Source organism: Strix uralensis, chromosome 6, assembly GCF_047716275.1.
Source record: "Strix uralensis isolate ZFMK-TIS-50842 chromosome 6, bStrUra1, whole genome shotgun sequence".
In the NCBI taxonomy this organism is placed as follows: Eukaryota; Metazoa; Chordata; class Aves; order Strigiformes; family Strigidae; genus Strix; species Strix uralensis.
In genome coordinates, this window is record NC_133977.1 from 10,656,297 (window position 1) to 10,681,270 (window position 24,974).

The 24,974-nt window shown below is 37.7% G+C and overlaps 1 protein-coding gene across 8 annotated transcripts in view; it reads left to right on the forward strand.

Annotated features, from left to right (window-relative positions):
* Positions 1 to 24,974, forward strand: part of PMS1 (PMS1 homolog 1, mismatch repair system component) — a 48,854-nt gene that overhangs the window by 6,679 nt on the left and 17,201 nt on the right. For 7 of the 8 annotated variants that reach the window (XR_012629413.1, XM_074872700.1, XM_074872699.1 and 4 more), the window contains 7 exons: positions 617 to 799; positions 2,908 to 3,010; positions 4,649 to 4,812; positions 14,402 to 14,518; positions 18,290 to 18,412; positions 20,436 to 20,579; positions 21,811 to 22,706. Coding sequence is in view for 7 of the 8 variants with exons in the window: in XM_074872700.1 (XP_074728801.1) it covers positions 617 to 799; positions 2,908 to 3,010; positions 4,649 to 4,812; positions 14,402 to 14,518; positions 18,290 to 18,412; positions 20,436 to 20,579; positions 21,811 to 22,706 (1,730 nt within the window). In the remaining variant the exon portion in view is untranslated. Of the gene's footprint in view, positions 1 to 104; positions 234 to 616; positions 800 to 2,907; positions 3,011 to 4,648; positions 4,813 to 14,401; positions 14,519 to 18,289; positions 18,413 to 20,435; positions 20,580 to 21,810; positions 22,707 to 24,974 lie in introns of those variants that run through there. The other variant, XM_074872703.1, reaches the window with a different exon arrangement.

Consider the following 24,974-nt stretch of genomic DNA (forward strand, 5'->3'; position numbering starts at 1 on the left):
TACTTCCTTCTGTAAAGTATTGTACCTTGTAAACAAGGTTTCTTATTTTTGTCCCCCTTCGTGCCTTGCCCCCATTACAATTTCAGCTTCTGTATATTGAGACACAATATAGAGACTGGAAAACTACTGAAGTAGTGAAATCACGTAAATGAAGACTGAAATTGAAGATGGTTCTGAGGGCCTTCTGACTTTACTGGATGCAGGGTGATTTCAAAAAAATTGATACCAAATAGGTAAGAGAGGTGAAAAGAGGTGAAAAAGTCTTTAGCTTTTTAGCTATAGATCTCTTTCTGAGCTTAAGTTTTGAAAGTTTGGTCATAGTTTTTAAAAAATTTACTTAATTCCCATTTTAATTTTACTGTATTTATATTAACGTGCTATTTTGGAACCACAGGGTATGAATTACAGAGAAACCACCACTTCTCTCCTAATATGTTAGTTGCGTTTTGGTTTGTTTTATTTAAACAGAGACATTTAATGGTTGCTCAGTTTCTCCAAATAAGCAAAACTCCCACTTCTATCTGGATGGCTAGAAGCTGTAACCTTAGCTGCTTCAGACTTGTGTCTTAATTCACTCAGCCATTCTAGTGCTTCGTTATGTTTTGTTCTTTTTTAGGAGAATTATGGGTTTAACAAAATAGAAGTAAGAGACAATGGCGATGGAATCAAGGTTGCCGATGTTCCAGTTATGGCAATTAAACACTACACCTCAAAAATAAGCTCTTCTGAGGACCTCGAAAGGTTGACAACATACGGTTTCCGTGGGGAAGCTTTGGGTTCTATTTGCTGCATATCAGAGGTGAGCAGTTGCTATAAATGTGTCTAGTCTTTTGTGTTGTGATTTTTGTGTGTGTGTGTTTGTGAAAGTTATATTAAAATATCAGTGCAAAGACTTTAAATTTTTCCAGCGGCCTGCCAGTGATATGTTTTCTGAACAGTTTGGTTTGTGTAGGCTGCCTTTCCCCACTCCTCCCCAGAAGTCATGTCATACGGTTAGGAAGCAGTATGGCTTTCTTGTTAGTGTCAGTCCTGCCTGTCACTCTGGTCACAGCAAAGCTCTCTTTATTTTCCTCAGTCAGAATAGGTCAGAGACAGATTGCTTGGTGTTTCCTTTTCTTTTGTATCAGGATATAGATACACGATTCCTTACACATACGTGTATAGATACATGATTCATTAGAACACTGGCTTATCTTCTTTCATATTATCAGCAAATACAACATCAAAAAGTATGGCTGAGTTTGCTACTTGAATTAGGGTAAATCAAAATGAGGAACAGCAGATAGTGGCCACGAGAAATCCTTTCAGGGAACTGATGGCCCACATAGCCACCGTTCCAGTAATTTCTGCCTTGATGTTCTCTAGGTGGTCAGCAGTCATAGGATCTTGCTGGGCTTCATATTGCTCCTTGACATGTATATGACTGCAATTGCACAAGCTGTGTTGTCCATATGAGTAAACAGGCCAGCGAGCAGGTTCCTATCTGAGTTTGATCCATGTGTTTGTGTTAAGAGGACTGACAGTGTACTGGTATTTAGGATTTAACTTGTTGACTGAAAGTCAGTAAGTTTGTTCAAAACCATCTGAAAAGTGTTCAGGCCATTAAGGGCACATCATGTATCTGTTCCATTGTGCTGTGCCTTTTCTGTATTCATGCTGCACCGAGGTCAAGTTTTGGATTCTTCTTTCTAAGTCTGCCAAGGATTAGAACCTGCAAGAAGACACTGATACCTGTGTCAAATTGGAACTGTCAACTGTCGAGGGCAGGAGAGATGGTAGAGAGCTTGACTCCCTGGTACCTTAGGCTACATTCACATTGCACTAAGCAGGAGTGGGTTGTGTGTTTGGATGGAGATTTCCAAAGATGCTTTCAAGAGTGTTGGTGTTCAGACAGATGATGACAGACCTCAATCACTGGTTCCTTCTAATGAGTTGTCAAAGCAGGATGCCATCTGTTCTGAACTTTTAATCAGCTCTGTGGTACATTTCATAAGAGATGGGAGGTGGCCCGAGTGTATGAAGTACTTTACTAGGTATTACTTTAATCCTTGGATCAGTAATTATGTTAATTAAATAGTTTTGGCATTAATTGCATTCTGCCTACCCAAACTGCCCCCTGAAGTTTTAGTTAAGAGGTACTTTACTATTGGCCCTTAAGTAGGTCTGTAATACTGTCATTTCCAATTAATCAATCACTGTTTTTTTCTCTCTAGAGGCATGGCTGAACTGTGAATGATTCATATGAGGCCCTAAAATAAACCAAAATATCCTGAAGCTCTGTATGTGTGATAACCTTTATGGCTTTCAGGTGGTTAAAGTGCAGTTGTTCAAAATGTTGATACCTGAACTCAGGGACCTGTAGTTTTATTGAACTTCTGGTTTATGACTGGTCTTGCTAAAGCCAAGCTGTGTATTACCTTAATAGCTTACAAAACATGCTACTACTGATTGCTAGATATGTTTGGGTGTGGAAAGATAATACACTGTTTGTTTGATAGTACTTGTTATGTTTGTGGAATCTCACATGAACTTAAGAAGTTGTCATAGTATGCCTTCTCTTGTGAAGGATGAAAATGTGAAATTATCGATGGATTTAGTTTTTATTTAACCTGGGTTAGAATAGAAGATATGGGAGTGTGTGTTGTAGGTAGTAGGGATTGCTATGCTTTGTGTATTAGTGTGATAGAAATGCATGGCTTTTAGTTAAATGGATGGAAAAATGAGTAATAATGCAGAATGTTTCTGTGACTGTAAGAAACACCTGTAGAAGAAAAATTTTATAAACTAGTTCAATGTAATTGTGGTGACTAAAACAACAGTGAGAGCGGTAGCAAAGCTTATCTAACTCATTCTGAGCTTTGTGAATCCTTGATTAACATAATTTTCTTTTTAAACCACTCTTTTCAGGTTTTGATCACAACAAAGACAGCTGCTGATGATTTCAGCACTCAGTATGCTTTGGATAGCCATGGGCGTATAACTTCTAAAAAGCCTTCCCATCTTGGACAAGGTAAGATACCACTGTTCTGGTGTTGTGCTGTGACAGAAGTATTTTATATTTCTCTGAGGCTCTATTTGATGTTGAAATACCTGTTCTCTACTTGAAGGCTGAGTATGAAATCTTTGCAGCTGTAAACATTTCTTGCCTTATGTCTGTCAGCTGAGAATGTGTTGTTGTTATTGTAAGAAATAATATGCTTTGGAAGTTGCTTTAGATGTAATTATAAACTAGTTTCTCCTCTGACTCACTTCTTCAAGCTGACAGCAGAAATAAAAGCTATAAAAATTCAATGCCCCAGGTCCAAACAGACTTACTGTGTAAGTATACAAAAGATTTGTTCAGGACCAAAATAATGTTTCTGTACATAGCAAAATCCTTGCTTAAAGCAGGAAGAGTTGCCCTGGTGCTATATGAAGGAGTTGCTGGAAACAGCTTGGCTGCAGGACCAGGCAAAGTCACAGTTCTTTCTAACCTGCAGGAAGGGTGTGTCACTAGAAATCCTTCTGCGTGTTTGTGTGAAAGATTAAAGGTTGCCCTCACCTCAGAGGCGGCCTTAGTGGTTCAGACATGGTGTAGGTTTGGGGTAGCATCTGCTCTGCTTCATGCTCTGCTCAGCTAATTGTTGCTCAGCGAGGACCGTTAAGACCGTGCTGTGTCCTGGCATACACGCTGCAGCCGGTGTGTATTCCCGGAAGAGGTGTGCTCCTTTCTTCTGACAAGGGCGTGCTCCTGAGGAAGCAGTTGCAGCTTTTCAGTAAAGCTCAGCTTTTCCCAGCTGAGCTGCAGCGGCTGGCTGCTTGTCAATATTTGGCAGTGCTCGTACACCAACAGGGAGCTGCCTGCTGACCCGCTCCCTTTCTCCTCAGCGCTAACTGACCACACGAGTCATTAAGCCAGAAGAAGCTGCTGAGGGCTAGTCAGTGGGCAAATACTGAAGAAAGAGCTGAAGCTGAGAACTCTTAATTTTAGCTAATTTTAACCAGGAACTCCAAAGATTTAGACTGTAGTAAAGCCAGAAAGCCTGTGGGTTGCATTGCCTTGTCTTTTGTCAAAATAGTTGAATGACTGACTGAATTCTGTGACATATATTTAATACTTTGCAATATCCTTATGGGCTAGGAATTTATGTGATTATGTTGGTAGTTGAGTATTCCTCCTCTTACTGTGTGCTGTGCCTTGAACAGAGGTATCTGGCTCATGAGGTACTACCCTAAAACAAATGCTTGTGAAGGGCCTTAATGGAGCACAGTGTTCCTTTGCATCCAGATATGTCTGATTAGATTCTAGTCTGTTAATCAGTTTACTAATGAGAGTTAACTTAATATGCACTGACAGAGTCTTCAGCTTTATTCAGTGCTGATTCTCGCTATTGTCAGTGTGTACAAAAGAAAGGTTAGTGCTACAGTCATAACTCTAAAAGAGGGGAGTTGTGACTCTTGAGGTCTGTAGGTACTGTTTTGGGGAGGGTGACCACTGATTTGGTATATTTCTTCTCATGCTAATACAATCTAATTTAGTGCTAGGGTTTATTTTGTATGCAGCAGCATACAGACAGGTCTCTTCAAGTAAAATTGGAGTTTTCCCAACATCCAGTCAGTGGTATGCTTTCAGTGTAATTTCTCCTTATTTTTTGTCACCTGCTTGCAGGTACTACAGTAACAGTCCTAAAGTTGTTTAAGAATCTTCCTGTAAGAAAGCAATTTTACTCAACAAATAGAAAATGTAAAGAAGAACTGAAAAAAGTCCAAGATCTACTGACAGCGTATGGCATCATAAAACCAGACCTGAGGATAACCTTAACACATAATAAGGTAATACTGAGTTCTTCTCTATCAGCTATCTTAAGGATCAATTTCTGGTGAATTTATGCAGTTCATCTAGTACTTACATAAAGTCTTTAATTCCTAGGAATTTTCTTTCATCATAGGTTTGTTTTGGACTTCCATTTCTTTCTTCCCTTCATAGATGTGTATTTATGATGGTTACAGATTTTGAGCCTAAACTTCTAAAGCTCAGATTGTTTTGGTCTGCTCCAGCAGATGCCTGGTTAGATATATGAAGTATAAAAATTATTTTACATGCTAGTGGTATAAGAATGATTTTATATGCTAGTGTTTAGTAAAGATGGTGGTGGTGTTCTGCAGAGCAAAGAAGTGAGACCTTACTAGGCCAGGGGGCCTGATCAAGTGTTAACCTTAGGCAACTGAAAAAACTCAAAGCTTGACTGGTTAGGCTATCTGGACAGACACTATAGCACTATAGCTTGCTGTATGATTAGTCCTTAGAGCTCAATACATAATGATGGTTTTGTTTAAAAAGGCTAAAAAATTCAAAACAATTTACTATATTGGTGTAAGGAAGAGTAACGTATGTTATAACAACAGGCTTTCGTTGAGCTAGTTGTTTTTTGTTCAGACAAGAGGGAACGGGTTCAGAGGCTGCTTGCAGGCTACTTTGACTTCACAGCATACTGAACAGTAATTATACAACACAGCTACAGAAATGACACCTTGAGCAGTTCTTTACCTAACCCAAATTTAACTAGCTACCTTTATGGGCTGTACTCTTGCTTTTGACACCTCTGAGAGGAAAGCTATGCTAATGAATTTCCAAGTTGCCACAAAGTAGAGAGTGACATCTCGTGGCCAGATCCCTCAGCAATTCTTTTTCTGTTCTAAAATAATTTTGTTTATTGATCTTGCTATTTGGCCTGCTCATTGATCAATTTCAATCAGTTATTCTATTAACCAAGCATTCACACTTCAGTTCATTTTCAGTGGGAATGATGAATGGCACTGTGCTTTCTTGAAATGACAACAGATTGCCCATCCTTTTCTGGAACTGTAGAACATGATCTGATTATATTTATGTATGTCTAAATATCAAAGTGTAGATACCCTGAAAAAAAAAAAGCCAACCTTGTGGCTACAGAATTAGTATTCCAAAGCTGAGAAAGTGTAGCTACTCTCAGTCTTACTTCATTGGGACTACAGAAAGTTTGAAACCAGAGATCTCGGGGGTGTGAACTTCTTAGATTTTAAGCTCCTTGACATATCTAGCAGTGGTTCACAGAAAAACTAACTTCTTCTTGGTGTTTTTTTTCTCTCTGACAAGTTGCAAAAGACTTTTTTTTTTTTCGATTTCATCCCCGTTGATTAGACTATAACATATCTTGGTTTTCTTTTTTCTCTGCTTGTTTTAATACAATGTCAATAATGTGCCAGAAGTTGATCACATGTTTTTTTCACATACTTACTGCAAAAATGGTGTAGAGAGTGGTGTGATAAGTAGCTATTGCATGTTGGTTTTGACTACCTATCCTATTAGCTACAGAGGTAAATTCTTCAATATACAACTTGAGTGGGTAAAATAATCAGTACAAATGCTATCTGCAGGCAGAATTATTCATTATAATGACAGAGATGGTGCTGATTTTTTAGGATCTTCATTATGCACTGCCAACCTTATGTTCATTTAATTTAGTTAGAAAAAAAGAAAACAAACTGCTCAAATGTTTCAACACGAGAGGTCGCTCAGTAGCTGTTGCTGAGCAGGGAGAATTAAAGTCTTAAGAAATCCTGCAGAAGGTATAGTCTGTCTCTGTGCATGTGTAAATGGTTTGAAATAGTCTGAAAATGTTAAAAAACTTTGAATGCAGATGCCCATGTTTCTACTGCTGTTGTCATTCTTTGAAAAATAAAAAATTACCTATTGCATCATACCTTTTAAGAAATTTGAAATTCTGAAATTCCAATGCATAACAACTTTCAGCAGATCTGTGTGCTTCTGTTTTACCATAATATCACAGAATGTGATTTTCATAAGTTCTTTTTACTTCGCATGCTAAGTATTATTGTCACTAAAATTACTAATTCAGATCAGAAGGGTTTTTTCCGATAGTGATTCTACAGTATATCAGTACTAGAATAATACTCTACTGAATAGGGTTGTCTGTATTTTTTTTTTTTTTTTGTGGTGGCTGTTATATTTCTGTTTGAAATGTACTAGGAGAAAGAATCAACTTCTTAGAATGGCTTTATTTTTCATGTAGCTCATAGATTATATATTAGTTTTTAAAAATTGTATGTGCAATTATTCAGAGGAGTTCCTAGAATCCCAAATTCTTGGGGCTGAGCCAATACTTTCTGTTGCAATGGAAGAAGATACACGTCAGGAGTAAGATCAGGTTCCAAGGCTTAAAAGAGCAAGAAGGTAGCAGAGATGAGGTATTACAGAAGAGGACGAGGAAAGATGGGTCAAAAGAATGGAAAGGGTGGTAACTGAAAGAAGTGTAAATGAAAGTTTTCAAAGAAATCTTCAAAATAAATGACAAAACCAAATCATTAAAAAAACGTCACAAATTAAAGACTGCCTTTGTGGGGATTTTAAGTCCTGTATTTTGTAAGCAATTAAAGAAGAATGGAAGAAAGCATAGCCCTAGCTTTACAGAGGAAAAATGTAAGGAGGCTGAAACATTCATAGAAGTGTCTGAGCGTAGGCATCTGAAAATGGTTGCCTAATTGATTCTAGCAGAAACTTATTTTGGCAAGTCAGGCCTCTTACTGAGCTGTTGAATATATATATATGTTTTTAGGATGCACACTACATTGCATGTTCTCTTTCTACTGTTTGTTTTTAAAGGTGTATGTCTTGTGTTTCTGAATGAAATTTTCAGAAATTTCTCCTGTTGTTGTGCCACGTTTCTTATCTGTGTTAGTTTGGAAAATATTACCGTTAGGTGTCTGATTTCTGTGAAGAGCCACAATGCTCTTCCTACCTTTAGGTTGTTTTTTAGTAAGTAAGAAAATAGATACCCTTTTATCAGTCATCCTAGGGTTCGTTTATTGTAGCTAGGAAATACTTAGTTGCTCTTTCTGCTCAGAATGTTTTGTTTGCATTAGCAATAAATAATGAATCACTTTGCAGATCAAGCCTTGAAATACTATTGCTATTTTGACAACTTGGATTAGCTAGTGCTCCTTCTTTTTATGAAGGTTTATCCTGCCAAGACATTCTTTGAATACTGATAATGTTGATCCTCTTGCCAGTATGGTTATGTTAGAAAGAGGTATTTTTCTTCTTTCATCACCATGTTCCTTGAAAGCATATTGAATAATGAGACAGCCAAATGGAAATAATTTACATGAGTATTCAGCAAGTATATTTAAAGTTAACATTATCTGAAGGCGTGCTAAGAACATTCCAAAGTCAGCTACCGCTTAAACCGCATCAAACTCTTCAGCCTGAAATGCCATGTTCTAGACACCTATGAGCTCTGGCTGTATTTTTCCTGAGGTGGTGTAGGTCTCTTTCCTGGAACAACAGTTTTCACACTCTTCACTGTTTAACACCAGTAGCCCTTGACTCAGTCTTACAAGCCACTGATGTTCAAGAAGCGCCTTTGTGTGTGGAAAGGCTGATGATACAGAATACTTATTTCTGTTCTAGTTGCCTTTCTTCCAGAAACACCAAAATGAGAGCAGATACCCAATAACTATACCTGTTTTAACAATTTCAGATATAATAGGGCTAAACAAATTATGGCAACAGGTGGTTTAGGTGATGCCTATCAGCAGGTCATACCATACACAACTGGTCCCATGTCTTGTGCAAAGCACAGGTGGGCCATAAGTAGACTCAATAAATTTACCAGTTCCTGTTTAGCAAAAATCTGCATAGGGGAATATTTTTTTCCAGTGTTTTTTTTGTGCATAATATTTTGAAGCCTTGTTCACACCCAGTTCTGCCTAGAACTATGTCTTGTTTGTTTCTTGAGAGAGTCATGGGTCAGAATTTCTGGATGCAAGAGGTCCACTTTAAAGCTATTATTATAACTGTGGGTGGTATTCTTCCCCAAACCCCCTTTGTGGTTGTGGTTCATGTTGACCTAAAGGATGCCATCTTCATTTTTTTTTTCTTTACAGTAATTCTCCTCTTATTTCCAAAATTGGATAATCTCAACCTACAGTCTGTATCCAATAGTCCAAAACCAGTTTGTTTTCTGTGTCTGAGTCCTCTGTAATAAGTGTGGGTTTTTTGAGATGGAGGTAAGTGCGTTAGGGTAAATTTATCATTTTTTCATAATGGGATTATATTTTGCTTTCTTTCATTGTGCTTCCAAGCTCTACTGTAGCTGCATGTTGAAAAAAAATCTGCATTGAGCAGAAACAGCAGCACATAAGCTCTTTCTTGAGTTGGAAAGGCTACTCAGTTTAATGTAATGATGATAAATTAAGTCCTTCCCTAATCTGCGTGTCTTAAAATATAAAGAGGAATTATGATTAAGAATCTGCAGTGCTCTGCAGCCAACATGCTTTCATGCTGACCTGGAATATAGCTCAGTCTTTACTTCCATTCGTTGTTCAGTGGCTTTGCTGAGAAAGCCAAACAGAGAGTTAATTATGGTGGTTTTTGTGCTGAGGACACCTGTCCACTAGGAAATGCGCTGAGAACCTCCACTCAATTTACATCAGCCAGAGAACAGCTGCCAGATGGTAACTACTTTTGGTCACTACCAACCTGGTTGAATTTGAACTGGTGACCTAGAGGTGAAATGCTTTATATCCTATTACTAATTCCTTGAGGTTTCCAGTTTCTCATCCATCACTTTTTTCAAATGACAGCACAGTATATGTCTGAAATCTCAAAACAATTACTGTTTCACATATGCAGTGTGTGTTGCAGAATCTGAGATGTGCCTTTAGCTCTTGCAAGGCTTTTGCACTCACTTCGTATTCTTAAATGTTAGCAGAAAAGGATATTTCCAAAGCTGCCTGGGATTTTTCCCTCTTCCTTACCAGTGTACTTTGTGAAAGTTAGGCATGTTATTTTTGTTAAGTACTCTTTTGCAAAACACTTTTAAACCTCCCTTTATTTAAACGGAATTCACTGTGTTGATGTACATCCTGTAAATGACAGTTTATGATTAGAGAGTGTGTTTTTTGATAGTAGTTTAATTGTTTGGGAACTTTTATTTTTTTTTCTTCTGCTGTGGAAGTGGAGTTTCTCTAAACACCCACAGCTGAATGTGTGTGGTTAAAGCAGCCAAAAAACTTACAACTCTCTCTAGTCTGTAATTCTTGAAAGGCTCTGAAAACACATGTTACCAGATGAAGGTCTCTGGCTCCTCGTAATATCTGTTAGCTCCTCTTCTAACTTACCTCGCAGCTCCCAAATCCAAGTATTTCTCCCCTGCATGATGCTCAAGAAAGCCTTTTCATTGAGAGGGTGCTCTCGTATCACAAAAGGGAAATCTGAGCAAGAAACATGTTGGAATTTGTAGGATGAACAGTGGCTGTGGAACATTACTGTCTTTCAACAAATCCCCTTGATAGCTGTCATGTCTGATGCCCATGGGATAGACAGGTATGTCAGCTGCATCTGATGAGGGGAAAAACTGTGCCTTAAGTTTCCCTATTGCATACCTCCGCTGGTAGTTGTCTCACCATCACTTATGAAATGGATGGACAACGGATTCCTCAGGGGCAACTATGAAATGTATGGGGAAAATAATCATGATTATGTAGAGAGTTGTGTTGTTTTTCTTTAAGCTAAATTGAAAAACTGCTGTGACTTCTGTTTTCAAGGGAAGATTCTGTAAGAGCTCTCTTTCAGTAAGATAACTTCCCATTGGCTTTAAAACAATACACCAGTTATGGCATGGAGATGATAAACAACATGAACACTTTTCAAGGCTGGGTTTTTAAAGAATGTGGTTAAGACTTTATCTTGATCTCTTCTTGATCTTAGCTGATAGACTTTCTTCCACTGCAGAGAATGTGCCAGCCCTTGCAGCTGGATATCTGTGCATCATAAGCAAAAGAGATTATATACATCGTACAAGGTGATGTCTTTTTGTTTCCCTTGGGCTCAGTTCAAATTTTGGGTATTGCTGCCTGGCTTTGTTCCTGTTTTTATACTCTTAACAGGTCAGCAGCGATGTTTTCAGTTACGTTGGAGCCTAATAAACTACTAGGTTTTAAGGAAAGCTAAGGAACATGCTGGCCCAAAGAGTTAACTATCTGCAGTGAGATCTCAGATGACTTTTACACCCTCAAACTTTATTATAGGATAAATAACATGATTATCACAAAACAAATAAAGAAAATAGATGGTTTCTGGGTACTAAAAGTCCACTTCATTAAGTTACTGCCATTATGTAGTAATGAGATAAACAATATGAATCTGTTTAGCTTATTGCACTGAAGAAGCCAAAGTCAGCAACAACATCCAGTCCCCAGCTCTAATTAACATTTTTCTTTTGTCTCTGATTGCAAATCATTGTGGCTGCTAAGTTCTAGAATATGAAGGATAGTTAGGGATGAGGAGTGGCTGTGTTTTTTCTCTGTCATTCCATGGTGTCTTTGAGGAGACAAATAATGAGCAGCTCTTATTCTCCTTAGTGCCATATACCAGGGACCCAGTGGGAAGAGGTTGCATATTCTTTCTCCACTCTTTACGCATTTTTTCAAGGAATCCTTCTGGGCTATGTGTATGCATCCTGAAATAACAGAGATGCCTGCTCCATGTGTGCATGTATGTTGTTGGTTGTCATCCTCCACAAAAGTATGTGTATGCATATGTCCTAGGGGTGGACAGGGGTGGAGAAATACATACAGACATACACACACATACTTATCTTCCATATATGTGCAGTACATTTTATATACCTTATGACATTTTGTACGATCTAGATCATGTAGTCCCCTTCAATGAAACAGGGAGGGAGGTGGGATATATTTGACTAGCTCTAGCAAAACCTAAGATGGGCCATATGTAATAATATATCTTTGAGTAGGCTGTTTCTGCAGTGTCATCATACTGACTAGAGTCAGATTCTTCCTTGGCTCATCCTGGACACCCGCTTTATATGACCTAGAAAAAAAAATATGGGGGGTGTGTGTGGGTGTGTATTTTTAGCTAAACTAAAGGGTATAAGCAAGGTTAAAAAAATAGGGTATTGCGGGAACCTCATCGAAACAGGCACTTTCTAAAATAAATTAAATGGAACAGGAATTGTTGCTTTGTGGACTTTTTAATGCCTGTTGATACGTCTGGAGAGTCTAGAAAAATAATTTTCTTTAGATTATCAGCTATTCCGATGTTGCTTCATAATGTGCAGTCAGGGCTAAAAATGAACATACAGTCCATTCTGTGTTTATATAGTGTACAAATTTAAGAGTGGCCTGGCCTCTTTAGTATGTAGGCTTTAATTTAACCTACCCCTAAACTTCTGTCTGTAGTTCTGAGTATTAATATTTGATAAATGTATGACTAGTTAAAAAATACCCCTGAACTTATTAACAATATCTACTTTTATTAAGTTTGCGTTTAATAAGTTGTCATTTTCCACAGCTTTCTTAAAACCACCTTACTGAAGTGATCTTTCCCAGTCCCGAGTTTCAGCTATTCAGCAGGTCAAGCAGTGTAATAACCTTGCATTAATCAGCAGCTAAGATTTATATCTGTACCTGTGGCATCACACTAGTAACCTAAAATAAACAGCATGATGTTTACGTTAGTCATGTAACAAGTGTCTTTCTCAGGTTGGTCACATGCATTTAATTTAAAATATATCCAGTAAAGAAAAAATTGCTTGGCACTTTGTGTTTCCATTTTAAGTAATCAATTTTAAAATAGAAGCAGTACAGGATATGTTTTATAAGAGGAGCTCTAAAGAAGAGGACAAATTCTTTCGTCACTCTGAAATGTCTTTGAGGAGATTTACAGCAGGTGTAGAGGAGAGAGGCTGAGAGGCAGCATGCTTTGGGCAGCCCCAAGCTATCCTTTGCCGCTGCCTGCTGCCAAAGGACAGTGGGCACTCTTCCTGCCAGAGCTGTGGACACCCAGCCCATGTCTCTGCTTGCTTGTTTATCCTTCTCCCCTTTTTGTATTTGCTGCCCTCCCCAATGTAAATTGTCCTTTATGTTTGAGGGGTTCACTCTGGCTGTAGGATGACTGAGCTGTTATCCAGCATGTACAAAAGGGCTGTCAGGCTGGTGTCTAGATTCAGCCAGGACTAAAAAGCCCCACTTCACAAATGCTGCAGAGCATACATGGAAATGCAAAATTAAAGATTTGGGGAATAGTTTTAGGCTCAACAGTCTCAAAGCTTTACAATTCCACCTGTCCTGGAGGAAAGGAATATCGTTTTACAGGAGCACCGTGTTCTTCTGTGGAATTCACCCCTCAAGGCCAGCAAATATTCCACTGGACAGGTGGAATTTTAAGGCTATGTATTGCATTTCTTGAGATTGGTGAGTGTGTATTCTTTGTTCGCTTACCATGCTTTCACATAACATCCTGTACCAGAATACTGTGAACTCGTTTTGAATTTACTGGACACCTAGCACCTACTTAAAACATCAATTTTAAACAGCAATGTAACATCAGATTTAAAATGCAACTTGCTGCATTTTTTTTCCTTTTGTGTTTGAATGTTGCACATTGAAATACACTCAGTCAGCCAACAGTGACAGAAATAGATATAAAGTGGATCTGACTCTAGCAGTCTCAGTTGCCTAGAAGCAGAAAGCCAACTAAGCAAAATATTTTTCTTGTTGATACACAGCAATAAAAGTCAGCAGATTCAGAGTTAAATTTGTGTCTGTTTAGTGTAGGACTTCTCATTAGTGAGAGACAAAGCTTCACCTCCCAGAGTAGCTGATACTTTCTGTATATGTAAGTGGACTTGACAGGTTAACTTCTGATGCAAGTTGCAGTTCATACTGCCTTGCTGTATTTATTAAATCTTTGCAATAGTACTGGAAGATATGTAGCTAATATCCTTTTAACTTAGAAAGTTTTCATTAGACAAGCAGCTGCTTTCCTTATACTTCTTTAGAACTTCTTTCCTTTCTAAATAGCAGGCTTGTCATAGACCTGGAGTATCAGGTTAAGAGCTATGAATGGACATCTAATAGCTTGATTTCTAGCAAAACAGCCTGCCTCTTCAGTATAAGTACCAAAAGTGTTGCAGTGTCTGCCTTCAGATGTTGACCACCATGCCAGAGACATGTCATAAACCTTCAATTTATTTACTTGGTAAAAACACAAAGCCTACTGCTATATATTTAAGAGAAGAAGTAGTATTTTTATTGATTTGTTTTTAACAATTGCTTCAGGTGTAGAAGTCCAGATTAGCTGTGTAACATCCATAAATACAAGCGTTGCTTAATTTTCCAGTCGCTACGAGTCTAAATAAGTAATACAATACGAGAAGACATGCCAAAAAGTACCATATCGTGTGTGTGTTAACACTGAAAGTTGTGAATGTAAGAGGGTCAAAGTACAGAATGTTACATATACAGTATGTGTGCAGTTGCATATGCATGTTCATAGACATGACTTGAGTTCAACAAATATAATGTCAAAAATTTGACTCTGTGCCATTTGTTTCAGGCAGTTATTTGGCAGAAGACGAGGGTGTCAGATCACAAAATGGCCTGTATGTCAGTTCTGGGAACAGCCGTTATGGGCAGTATGGTACCTTTTCAACACTGCTGTGAAGATCCTGAGGTGAGTTTAAACTTCCTTCTCCCAAATCCACTTAAAGCCTGTCAATGAAGAGAGCTAAAACAATATTCAAAAAGAAGGAGAATTTGAAAATGAAATACTATCTCCAGATTGACATCCAATTAATGCATTTGATTCTATTACTGTCCTCTCTGCAAAATTAATTGGTTAGGTGATTGAAAGTCCACTCCAAGAATTATCTAGTCAGTACTCATGTGGCACTGATCAAATGGCAGTAAAAACAGTTGTGATGACAAATGCAGAATTGCTGATTGCTCAGAGCTGTCTAAGTTGGGATTCCTGGCCCACAGGCAGGTTGTGCTTTGATTAATATATAAGCGTTTATATCGTTCTCATCCTCGTGGCCTCTTAGCCTTACACTCTAAAGAATATCCCCTCGATTTCAATGAGGGCCACCTGAGCAGCAAAAGAAACACTTGCTTAGAAGGCAGGTTATGTAAAATTTCCACTAAACATATATTTCAAGGAAACACTAGTAAGTTTTCAAAAAAACTCAGTGTACTTTACCAGGCTCTTTACCCTTCTTGAAATTGAGGGAGTTCCCCATGATATTCTCCTTTGTCTAGTATTTTCAAAAAATTGTGTACTCTGCTTCCATTTTTGTTGGAGACATACTTATGAAGGGGAGTCTTGCTACTTCCGATCCTTCAAAGTTGCATTTTCCTGTATCTTGTAGTAATAAATCTTGACCAGTCACATAGATGAGATGAATCACCATCTGTAAAGTCACAGTGGCTATTAAACACAACTTACCATGCTGCATTCAGCATGGTAAGTTGTGTTTAATAGCATTATTCAGACTTTAATACATACATAGATATTCAGACTTTATTAAAGTTTAATAGCATTATTCAGACTTAAATCTTGAGTTTGTCAAGGTTCCTGTAGTACAAATGTGAAGGGAAATGAGGGGGAAAAAAAGCAGAGTTGCTTCTTGTAGTTTACAAAGTTTTTGTTGCTGAACAGAACATCCACCCATTCTCACCTGAATGCATGTTGGATGTGCCCCACAGGGCAAATGCAAGGGGGCTCCGAAGGGAAGACGTGGGGGTATTTAGAAGGGACTATCTTGAAGGGGAGGCACTCAGGTTCTCACATTACCTCTCTGCTATATCATGAGGCATCCATATTCCTTGAATAGAAGTTGGGGAACATTCCATCTCTCTCTCTGTCTCTAAATAGTGTGTAAAATACCACGTGCATCATTTATAGGTGTATAAGTGATCTATGCTTATTGCTCACACAAATCTCCGTTCAGAAACCATGGACGTTTCTAAATTAAGCATTCAAACACTATGAAATGATGGAATTAAGGTTGCCTGTGTAACCCTTTCTTTATCCTCTCTGTGCAGGTATTGGGATAGGTATCTAATGACAAAGCATATGCTGCTTATGTCTCATTAGGTCCATGCCTCATTCAGTACTCAGTACACAGCAGCTCTGTAATTCTTCTTCTTTCCTACTTGTTCATCACGTAGCTTCATACTCCTTTGCTGCAAAGTCTACTCTGAAGACAAAACTAATCTTGCTATAAACAACTTTCTGTAAGCTATATCTTACTAATTGTGGAGTTAAAACTTCTGTAACAAGTGATCCGGGGGTTTTAAAGACTGGCTTGCTTCAAAACATCTCCATATGAGCACTGAATGAAAGAAGAACACATTTCAAGCTGACTCCAAAGCATGCAAACTCAGGAGCTACTTGTAAAATAAAAAGAAAACAGAAAATAAAGAATTGACACAACTTTTTACATGTACAAAAGAGCAACTATGCTTTTCACATCCCCAGTCTTGTAAATGGGTGGATCTATTTTGGCTGAAAGCTTTAACAAAGGAAATTTTCCTAGGCTTTTCTTTTTTTGTGGAGGTTAAGTTTAACAGATACCTGTGACACTAGGAAAAAGTGAAGTGCTTAAGACAAACATTCTATTGTTCACTCAACACAGATATATTTTAATACATGTATAAGTTGATTTTTAAAGTATTAATTTTGAAAACAGCCGATCTAATCTAAAAGCAAAAATTCTGTAATATTTTCCAGTCTGTAATTTTGTCTTTATACTTCATATACTTTCATATATGAAAATTCTAATAATTAAGGCTAGTTTTAGAAATTGTTGCTAACTTTTGGTGAGCATACTGATACTCTGCGTGGCTTTAAATAGTAACAGCAGTCAGCCATTCCTAAATCTGGCAACTTCTTAAATGAGTTATTTAGAGACTTTCAGTTTTCTTTAATGTTGTCTGTATTTAAAAGTATTGTTTGAAGTGAAAGACTTGCACAAATATTTGGGAATTATAAAAGGAGCTTGAAACATAGAGGAGGGACATTCAGGGAGGATGTGCTAAAGTTGCGGAATAAAATCTAGAAACGCTGCATGTTGTTTTCTGATAATCATCCAACAGATATTTGACACCTCTTTAACTTGACCAGTGGTGTTTGGTTATGTGTGACGCTGCTGACCAGAACACTCCAGCTTTAGCACAGAATGCTTATTACAAGGTCAAGAGGGAATAAGGGAGCACATGAGCAGATAGCTGGAGTGACGTAGATGAATGGAAAGGATAGGCCAAATCCCAGGGATTTTAAATTCCGTTTCAAATGCATGATAATTTGGATTTTAGTGAATACAAGTGGTTCTGCCAAAAGCAAAGCTAACAAGGTCTCATTTCTGTGTTCAGTGATCCACCCTGCTACCAGAACATTCTCCAGACTTGCCCATATCTCCGAAATCTCCATCCTCACGATGCCCCAAGTGTTCCTTCCCCTGTTAGTTTGGGCATGTGGCAGTGGGGCGATGTGTGGGGCACTTTGTGGGCTGGTCGACACATCAGTTCTTACATGCTGATGGATCCCGGCTTTTGAAAAGTTGCAATTGCCTTTTCCTCAGTAAGGTCATTATCTTGAGGCTCTCCTCTCCAAACAGCTGTCAGTTATCAGAGAAATTGTGGAAATATAATATCTTTGGGATTTCTGCTTCTTCACCAGATTGAATTGAAATTGATCCAACAGTTTCAAAAGTTGCTTTGGTGGGGGAGAGGGGGAGGTGATGGGACAGGCAGCACAAGTTGTCAGCCTCATTTTGACCTAAAAAAACCTAAGGTAAAGAATCTCAACAGAAAAATCTTAAAACTTGGAGTTAATGTTAGGTACTCGAATCGTGTGATTTTCGGAGGCTCCTTGGCAGTGCTGTGTGCTCACAGGTTCTGCTGCAGTCTGTGAATCGTGGGTGCTCAGCACTCCTGAGAGTCAGATGATTTGGATACAGGTGGTGTAGGTAAATTTAGGTGCCCTGAATAAATGCCCTATGACAGGCTATTTAAGGTGCCCTGCGTGTAGAAAGGGAGGGATTGTGTGTTTTGGGCTTTCCCCATAGGGAAAGCACTACTGCCTTCTCCAGGTTGGGCAGCAGTGCATGCCTTTAGCTTGTAAAGGGGTTAAGTTCGCAGCCCTACAGTCAGCAAGCATAAAGCTGGCTGGTGTTCTCCACAGCCCTCAGCTGCAGACAGGAGCCTGGTGCGACTGGCAGTCCAAATGGGAAATTTCTCAATAAACTGATCAAGGAAAATAGATGCAAACCCATCCTTCTCAATCTCTTTTTTTTTTTCTTTAAATGATTTTTTTTTTTTGTATCATAACTTTCAAGAAGCAATGCATGCGTTTGAATGACTTGGACTCCTGTACAATTTCTAAAAAACCTTTTTCAGGGTTCTCTTTAAAAGACTTTTGTACTGGATTTGTTTATCATTACAGATAAATCTTTCTGGATTTTTCCCAAAAGCTGAGTCAGACAGTTCTTTGACAAGCCTTTCAAGTTCAGAAAGGAGTTTCGTTTTTATAAATAATCGTCCAGTTCATCAGAAGGAAATACTGAAGGTAACATTCTCTAGCTTTTTACTCAAGAAATGTGATCTCTTTGAGAACAGAGATACCTACGCAATCTACAACCTTTTTCCCCACATAAAATAACTAGAGTATTACAGGTGAAGATACTAGATAGCATTTACAACAGAAAGGTCCTCACAAGTCTGATGTTCCTCGTGCCTCAGTTCTATTCCATTTGCTGCAGTCACCTACAACCACAGAGCTGGAGGTTTTGTTTATGGCTGTTTAGAAACAATGTAATTTCAGATACTCCTATGTGAGAGACCAGAATAGTCTATTCTTTCTTTGTATTAGCCTGCAGTAATATACCTGTGCAGTTTTCCATGAGGGAACTTTATGTAGTTTCTTGCAAGAGAATTATTCTGAAAATAAAGTTTTGATTTTGTCCACTCCTTGCTGTGGGCTTATCAAGCAAATACACATACTTTCCCTTTAAATTTGTGTGTGCATTGGATAAAAATGAAAGTGATAGTGCAGCAGCATTGGCTACAGCTAGGCATTGTGTAGGCAGAATTTGATACTCTTGGGTTTCTCACACTACTGAACCTTGCAGCACCTCACTTGGAGCAGCCTTGCTGTCCTATTCCTTGCCCTCCCCAGAAAAGAAAATCATATTTGTGCCAAAGTGTACATGTAGGTTTTAAAGTGGAGACAATGAAATAGTTTTCAGTTGGCAAGCAAAGTTTTGTAGGTGGAAACCCTGAACTTGTGTTGGTACGTTAAGTGCCAAATAAGGCTCACGCACCTCTACGCAGTATGTGATGTGCCTGTTTCTGGGAGTTCAAAGCTCAGCTTGAATCCCATGACAGAGACAGCTTTTTCACCAGAGCACAGAAGCCCAGATTCAAGGTGGGATTCAGAGTACTGTCATACGTTACAAAGTACAAATACATTGCCCTTCATTTAGGGCTGTTCTGTAGTAGTGCACGTGTAATCTTCCACTGCCTTTTTTTTTTTTTTTATTTCCCCCCAGTTTTTTAATTGGTCTTTTTTGGCCAGGTGAAGATAATACATCTGTACAAACACATTTTTGATGGGTTTGGAAAACAAGCTATAGATCACTTCCTTTTATCTCCATGCTATGTATGGGGAAGAAGTGCTGGTGAACCTCTGAGGACAGACTGTGGGAATATTAAAGTTAAAATAACTTGAAAATATTTAAACAAGTTTAATTTTAAAAATATTTAAGAATTAAATTAATTTAAAAAAATTTAATCTGCAGCAACACTTAATTTTTTATGCTTTCAAATTTTTTTGTCTCATTAACGTATTCTTTTCTCCAATATGTGTGTATGTTGAAGGATCCCTGATACTAGAGGGAAGTGCAAGGATCTTTATTTGATCCTTCTAGTAAATAGGACCAAAATTCTGAAACAACTAAATTTTGTAGTCTTTTGGAGGAGTTTTTGGGAGGATTATAAAGAAAATAGTAAGGGCAAGCAGAGTTTGAGGAAAAGCTGTAAATTTATAATTGGGTTAATAAAAGGAACAAATTAATCCTGTTCTGGGTGAAGGACAGGTCTGTGGTGCAAGGCTATGTTCTCAAACAGACTTTAATTTGGCTGAAAGAGGCAGCAATGTAGTTGCATGCTATATAAGTAGATTTTCTTTAAAAAACAAACAAATAATAGTATTTGTGTTGGTTGAAGAAGTAGTGGAGTTGCAGTCCAATTTGGGCATATCATATCTATTCTTCCAAGTGTGATCAATACTTTCATTCAGAAGATCAAAGTAGCTACCATTAGTGTCTTAGAATTGGTTCCTTTTTGTGTTTTTTTGTTTTTTTTTTTAATTTAGCTATGAAGACAGGGAAACCACCAATAACTGCCCTTTTGGTGATTATTCCAGCATACATGTATACCCATGAGGACCTTTTTAGCATTCCTTTAACTTAAAAAAAAACCCAAATCAACAAACCAACCAGTTATGCTTTTATAATGTCAAATTTTGTTTCTGTGCCTTTGTGTCTATTTTATTGCCTTTACTGACATCTCTTTGTTAAATCAATCTGTAGTTAATTCGACAGTACTACAGTCTGGTGGTGCACAAGGACTGTACTCGTTTATATCCTATTTTCTTTTTGAATATTACTGTACCTGCTTCTGCTGTGGATGTGAATTTAACACCTGATAAAACTCAAGTTTTACTGCATTATAAGGTAACTAAGATTTTAATCTGGTTTTGAGTTGTCAACCTTTTACTTATGTAAGCATAATAAGGGCTTCTGGGACTACTGAAATGTTTGAAGGTAAACAGTGCCACTGTTTTGTTTTAGTTACATGATAGCTTGCCTTTATTACAGGACTATTTTGTTTGAAAAGTATTGAACAGGCTAAGTGGAGGATTTTTCAAAATTAATTTCCCAGTTGATTTCCAAGATCACTTTTACCTGTCAGATACATGTGTGTGTCACTGTTTTTCAATGGCTTTATAGTGAGAGAAGCTAAATGGAATTATGATGTGTGTCCCTACATAAATCTCATGCTTATCTTCATAATTACACTAAGTAACCACTTTTTAAACACCATGAACATGAAGGGGGGGCGGAGGGAGTTGATTTCTGGTCAAAGCAATATTTTGCCATTATGTGTATAGATTATTGTTGACATCACTTAACTTTCAGGATACCTTGTTCATACTATCAAGACCTGAAATTTAGACCATATATGCCCATGTTTTAGACGATGTGTAGTAATAAATTTCCATAAGGTCACTTTCACTTAATTAGTACTTCATATGAAAAACAGTGCCACAGAAATGAAGAAGGTTAGATAGATAGGTAGTCACACCAGTATGTTAATCCTCTTCTTCACTTAAAGGTTTTGTTTTTATCTATGATAATCTTGTAAATGTATTGCCTGTTAAGTGTCACTTGTATGAAAATTAACACAGCATTCTCACATTCGATCTAGTTTAAAGCTTTCCTTCGGCATTAGAAAAAGGGTTGGGTTTTCTTTTTTCTTTTTTCTTCTGTTTTTTTTTCTGGTTTTCATTTCCATCATTTGGTGCAAAGCTGTGTTGGAAGCATGCATCATAAAAGCACCTACACAAACATGCTTACATGAAATGGATGTTGTTGGTGCATCTGTCTTGACTATAATCTTCTAAGTCCATATTAGTTGGGAATAGCTTTACCTGTAGTTACTCAGTTTTGTGATAACCAGTGGAGTGAAATACCTATCACAAAATATTTGAGGCTAAAGGTGTTCAGTTCAGAGTCTTTTTGAGCATGTGTGCAATAACCTGTCCAGATTTGTCTGAAAAATATTCTGAATAAGATCACTTTGCTTATTGTTCTATATTCTCAATATCTGTCAGTAACATTTTAAGGTGTGCTTGTGTGTGTGGCTTTTCTGTTGTTTTTTGGTTGTTTTGGTTTTTTTTTTCAGGAATCTGTCTTACTTGCTGTTGAAAACGTGTTGAAATCACTGTATGGACCACTACCTGCTACAGTCCCTGGTGAAAGTAATAAAACAGATGTTACTGCAGAAGACATGTTTGTTCATAGAACAGAACAAACAGATGTGGTTGTTAATGAAATGGGACCATCTGGAAATGATGATCTACATGCTCATACTTCATTCCTTTCGTTCAGCAGTGATGTGCAAAACTGTCAAGCAGGAAAAAACACAGAGATCTGCTTAAGTCATCAGACGTTTTGTGGTGATAATGTACATAGTCGCCTGGACAAAAAAGAGGTTTCTAAGAGTGATGCCTTTTCAGACAGTTCCTTAAATTTATTGTGTGAGGAGGAACAGAATGGACAGAATATAACTGATACTGAAAGTAACAGTGTTCCCATGGACCCCAAATCTAAAAAAGCCAATGAGCATCTTTTGAGTTCTGATAATATTGACAAAATAGAAAAAAATGAGGAAGTGTTAGTCCCTAAAGACTTACGTGAAATCTCTGCTGATAATTGGAGTATGGGAAGTGGATTTAAAAACCATCTAGGAGACAATCTGGAACCTGTTAAGATTCTGATTCCTGAAATTGGAGGAACAATTAATAAGCAAAATGAACATAGTGATGAACAAAGCAATGATCCACAAATCTTAAATCAAAGCATAAAGAAAAGAAATGTGATAAGTGATAAATTCGGACAGGTGTCAGCTTATGACTTAATTAGTAGTAAAATAATAAGAAAACCTAAGTCTGCAATTGGATTTTTCACTCAAGAATGTCGTCCAAAATTGATAACTGATAATCCAAAGGCCAGCATGGAGGACATCCTGCTGAGAATTGAAGAGCAGTGGAAGAATTTGAATGAAGAGGAAAAAAAGAAGTAAGTTTTCAGGCTGTGACTTCTAAGTCTGGTAGTTACTGATGAGTCACCTGAAGTGATTTTAAAAAATTGTAACTTCCCAGTTATTTATGAAAAAATAGAACAGAAAATTAATTTTGACTTTTCAAGATCAGCATTAGTATTGTGAGTTGTAACCTTCTGTTGTGTGCAGATGTGCACTGCTGATGCTCATTTTGCCACTGTGATGTGCAGCAGTTACGGAGGGACAGTTTTGTTGAATTGCTATTTAGAGATAACAGGCAAGAAAATGTACTGTTTGAATCCTGCAAACCTCTTTTCCAAGGGCTGCCTGTATGTTGTCACTCCTGATGCACTGTCAGTGAAAACCAGCATGGTGATGGATGAGGCACTGTATAATTCCTCCAGAGCTTTTCCAATGAACAGTTCTTTTTTATTTCTACAAAGTGAGAATTCTTTTTCAGGATCTTTAGTACTGGAACATTTGGTAAACTCCTTTCCTCTAAATTTAGTACATATCTTAATCCAGGCTACCTCAGAATTGTATTTATAAAACCCAATCAAATGACACAAGGAATTTCTTTTTCCCCTAAACAGCTATTCCAGTGCTGGTTCAGAGAGTATGGTACAGTCTGAATTTTAATCTGTTTCAGCCAAAGCCAAATCTCTGTTTAGATTGCAGTCTGAATAGCTAAAGTCCATATTTTTCTAAAACTGATTATCACTGAGTTTTTGAAATCCATCTGCAAGTAAGGGAAATATTTTAGCCTAATTTGGGGCAGGGGTTGGATTAGTTAAAACATCAGGTATGTGTTGTCCTTTATGTGGAAGTTGTATTACGGTAAAAGATGAATTAGAATAACAGATTTTGAGACATTCTAAGACAGTTTAAAGAAAAAGAAACACCAAACCTTCCACATCTTGTTTGTCATTTTATAAAATGTAAAACACTGTAGAACATCACACAAATGGGGAAAATAGAAGTTCTTCAGTAGTTTCACATGTAGTGCTTTGAATGCATATTGTAATTTGTAGCAGAAAGTTTGGGAAATTAAATTTTGGTTCCGAAGAACAAACTCATTGGCAGTGTTGTGAAAATGTGTTTTCTTCATGTTATGGAAGCAAGGAGAGGGGATTAAGAAAGACCGCTGAAAAGGAAACTATACTAGGCAGAACAGCGTAATTTTAACACTAATAGGAGATTTGATTAGGAGAATGGTAAGAAAGAGAAGCTATACCTATTGAATTAACTGTAAGGTACCGGTTTTTTCCTTGACTTCTTGGCTTTGTTTGAAAACATCTGCATTGTTCTGAATACCAGCTATATCTGAATTAAGTAAAACCTTTTCATCTAGCTTCCGATTTAATTAATTTAAAGCTCACTAAGCAAGCAACATGCCATGATCACAAAACGAAACATGTGAGAAAGTGTTTTGTCTATCTCTGCATTAGCAGAAATATTAATGTAATAGTAGAAATCTACTCCAATTATAATTATGCTTTTGATGAACTGAAACAAAAGGTTCTGCCAGCTGTTTCAGAAAATTTTAATTTGCTCTGCTTTAGCTTTTGAGATTTCATGGTTGCTTTCCTGGTACAACTGTTATGTTTAAGAGTGTGCCTACAGATTAACTTTGTATTAGTTCAGGGAGGAGACCTGAACTAATGACGTAATGAAGTTTTCCTTATATGTAGGGTTGAATGCAGTATGGTCCAGTGGATGTTGAAGTGAATAAAAGATTTACCACTGGTTGTGTCCATACATTTCAGCTTTGGTGTATCTCTTTTCTGCTTTTAATCTTTTAAAATTGCCTCAGAAAATAACGAAGAGGAAGAGATACACAGACATCTTTTCCTCCAAGGCAACAATCCAGAAGAACTGTTGTACGTCTGGCAGAGAACATAAGTCTTGGCTACCAGATACTCTGGATAAATTGGGCCACCTAGAGGTAACAACAAATGTATATACAACAGGGCAGCCAAAGTGCCACAGTTCTACTGAGCACACTATACCTCCAACTTCCTGCAACCTTGCTGGCAAGACACCACTTTTTCTGGGCTCTAGTCCTCCATCCTTCTGTGATAAAGTTATGCGTTTATGTTACAATGGGTGTGCTTGGCTTCAGCATCTCTGTTTCTCTCTGTGGCTCCTCCAGCAGGTCTAAATGAGTTTAAATCCCTTTTGGGAGCAGTACAACCAACAGATGTCTCATAGTGACATAGGATAGCCTTTTCAAAACAAGCCAGCATTTATTACTCAACCGGAATGTAAAATGTTATGGTCTTTAG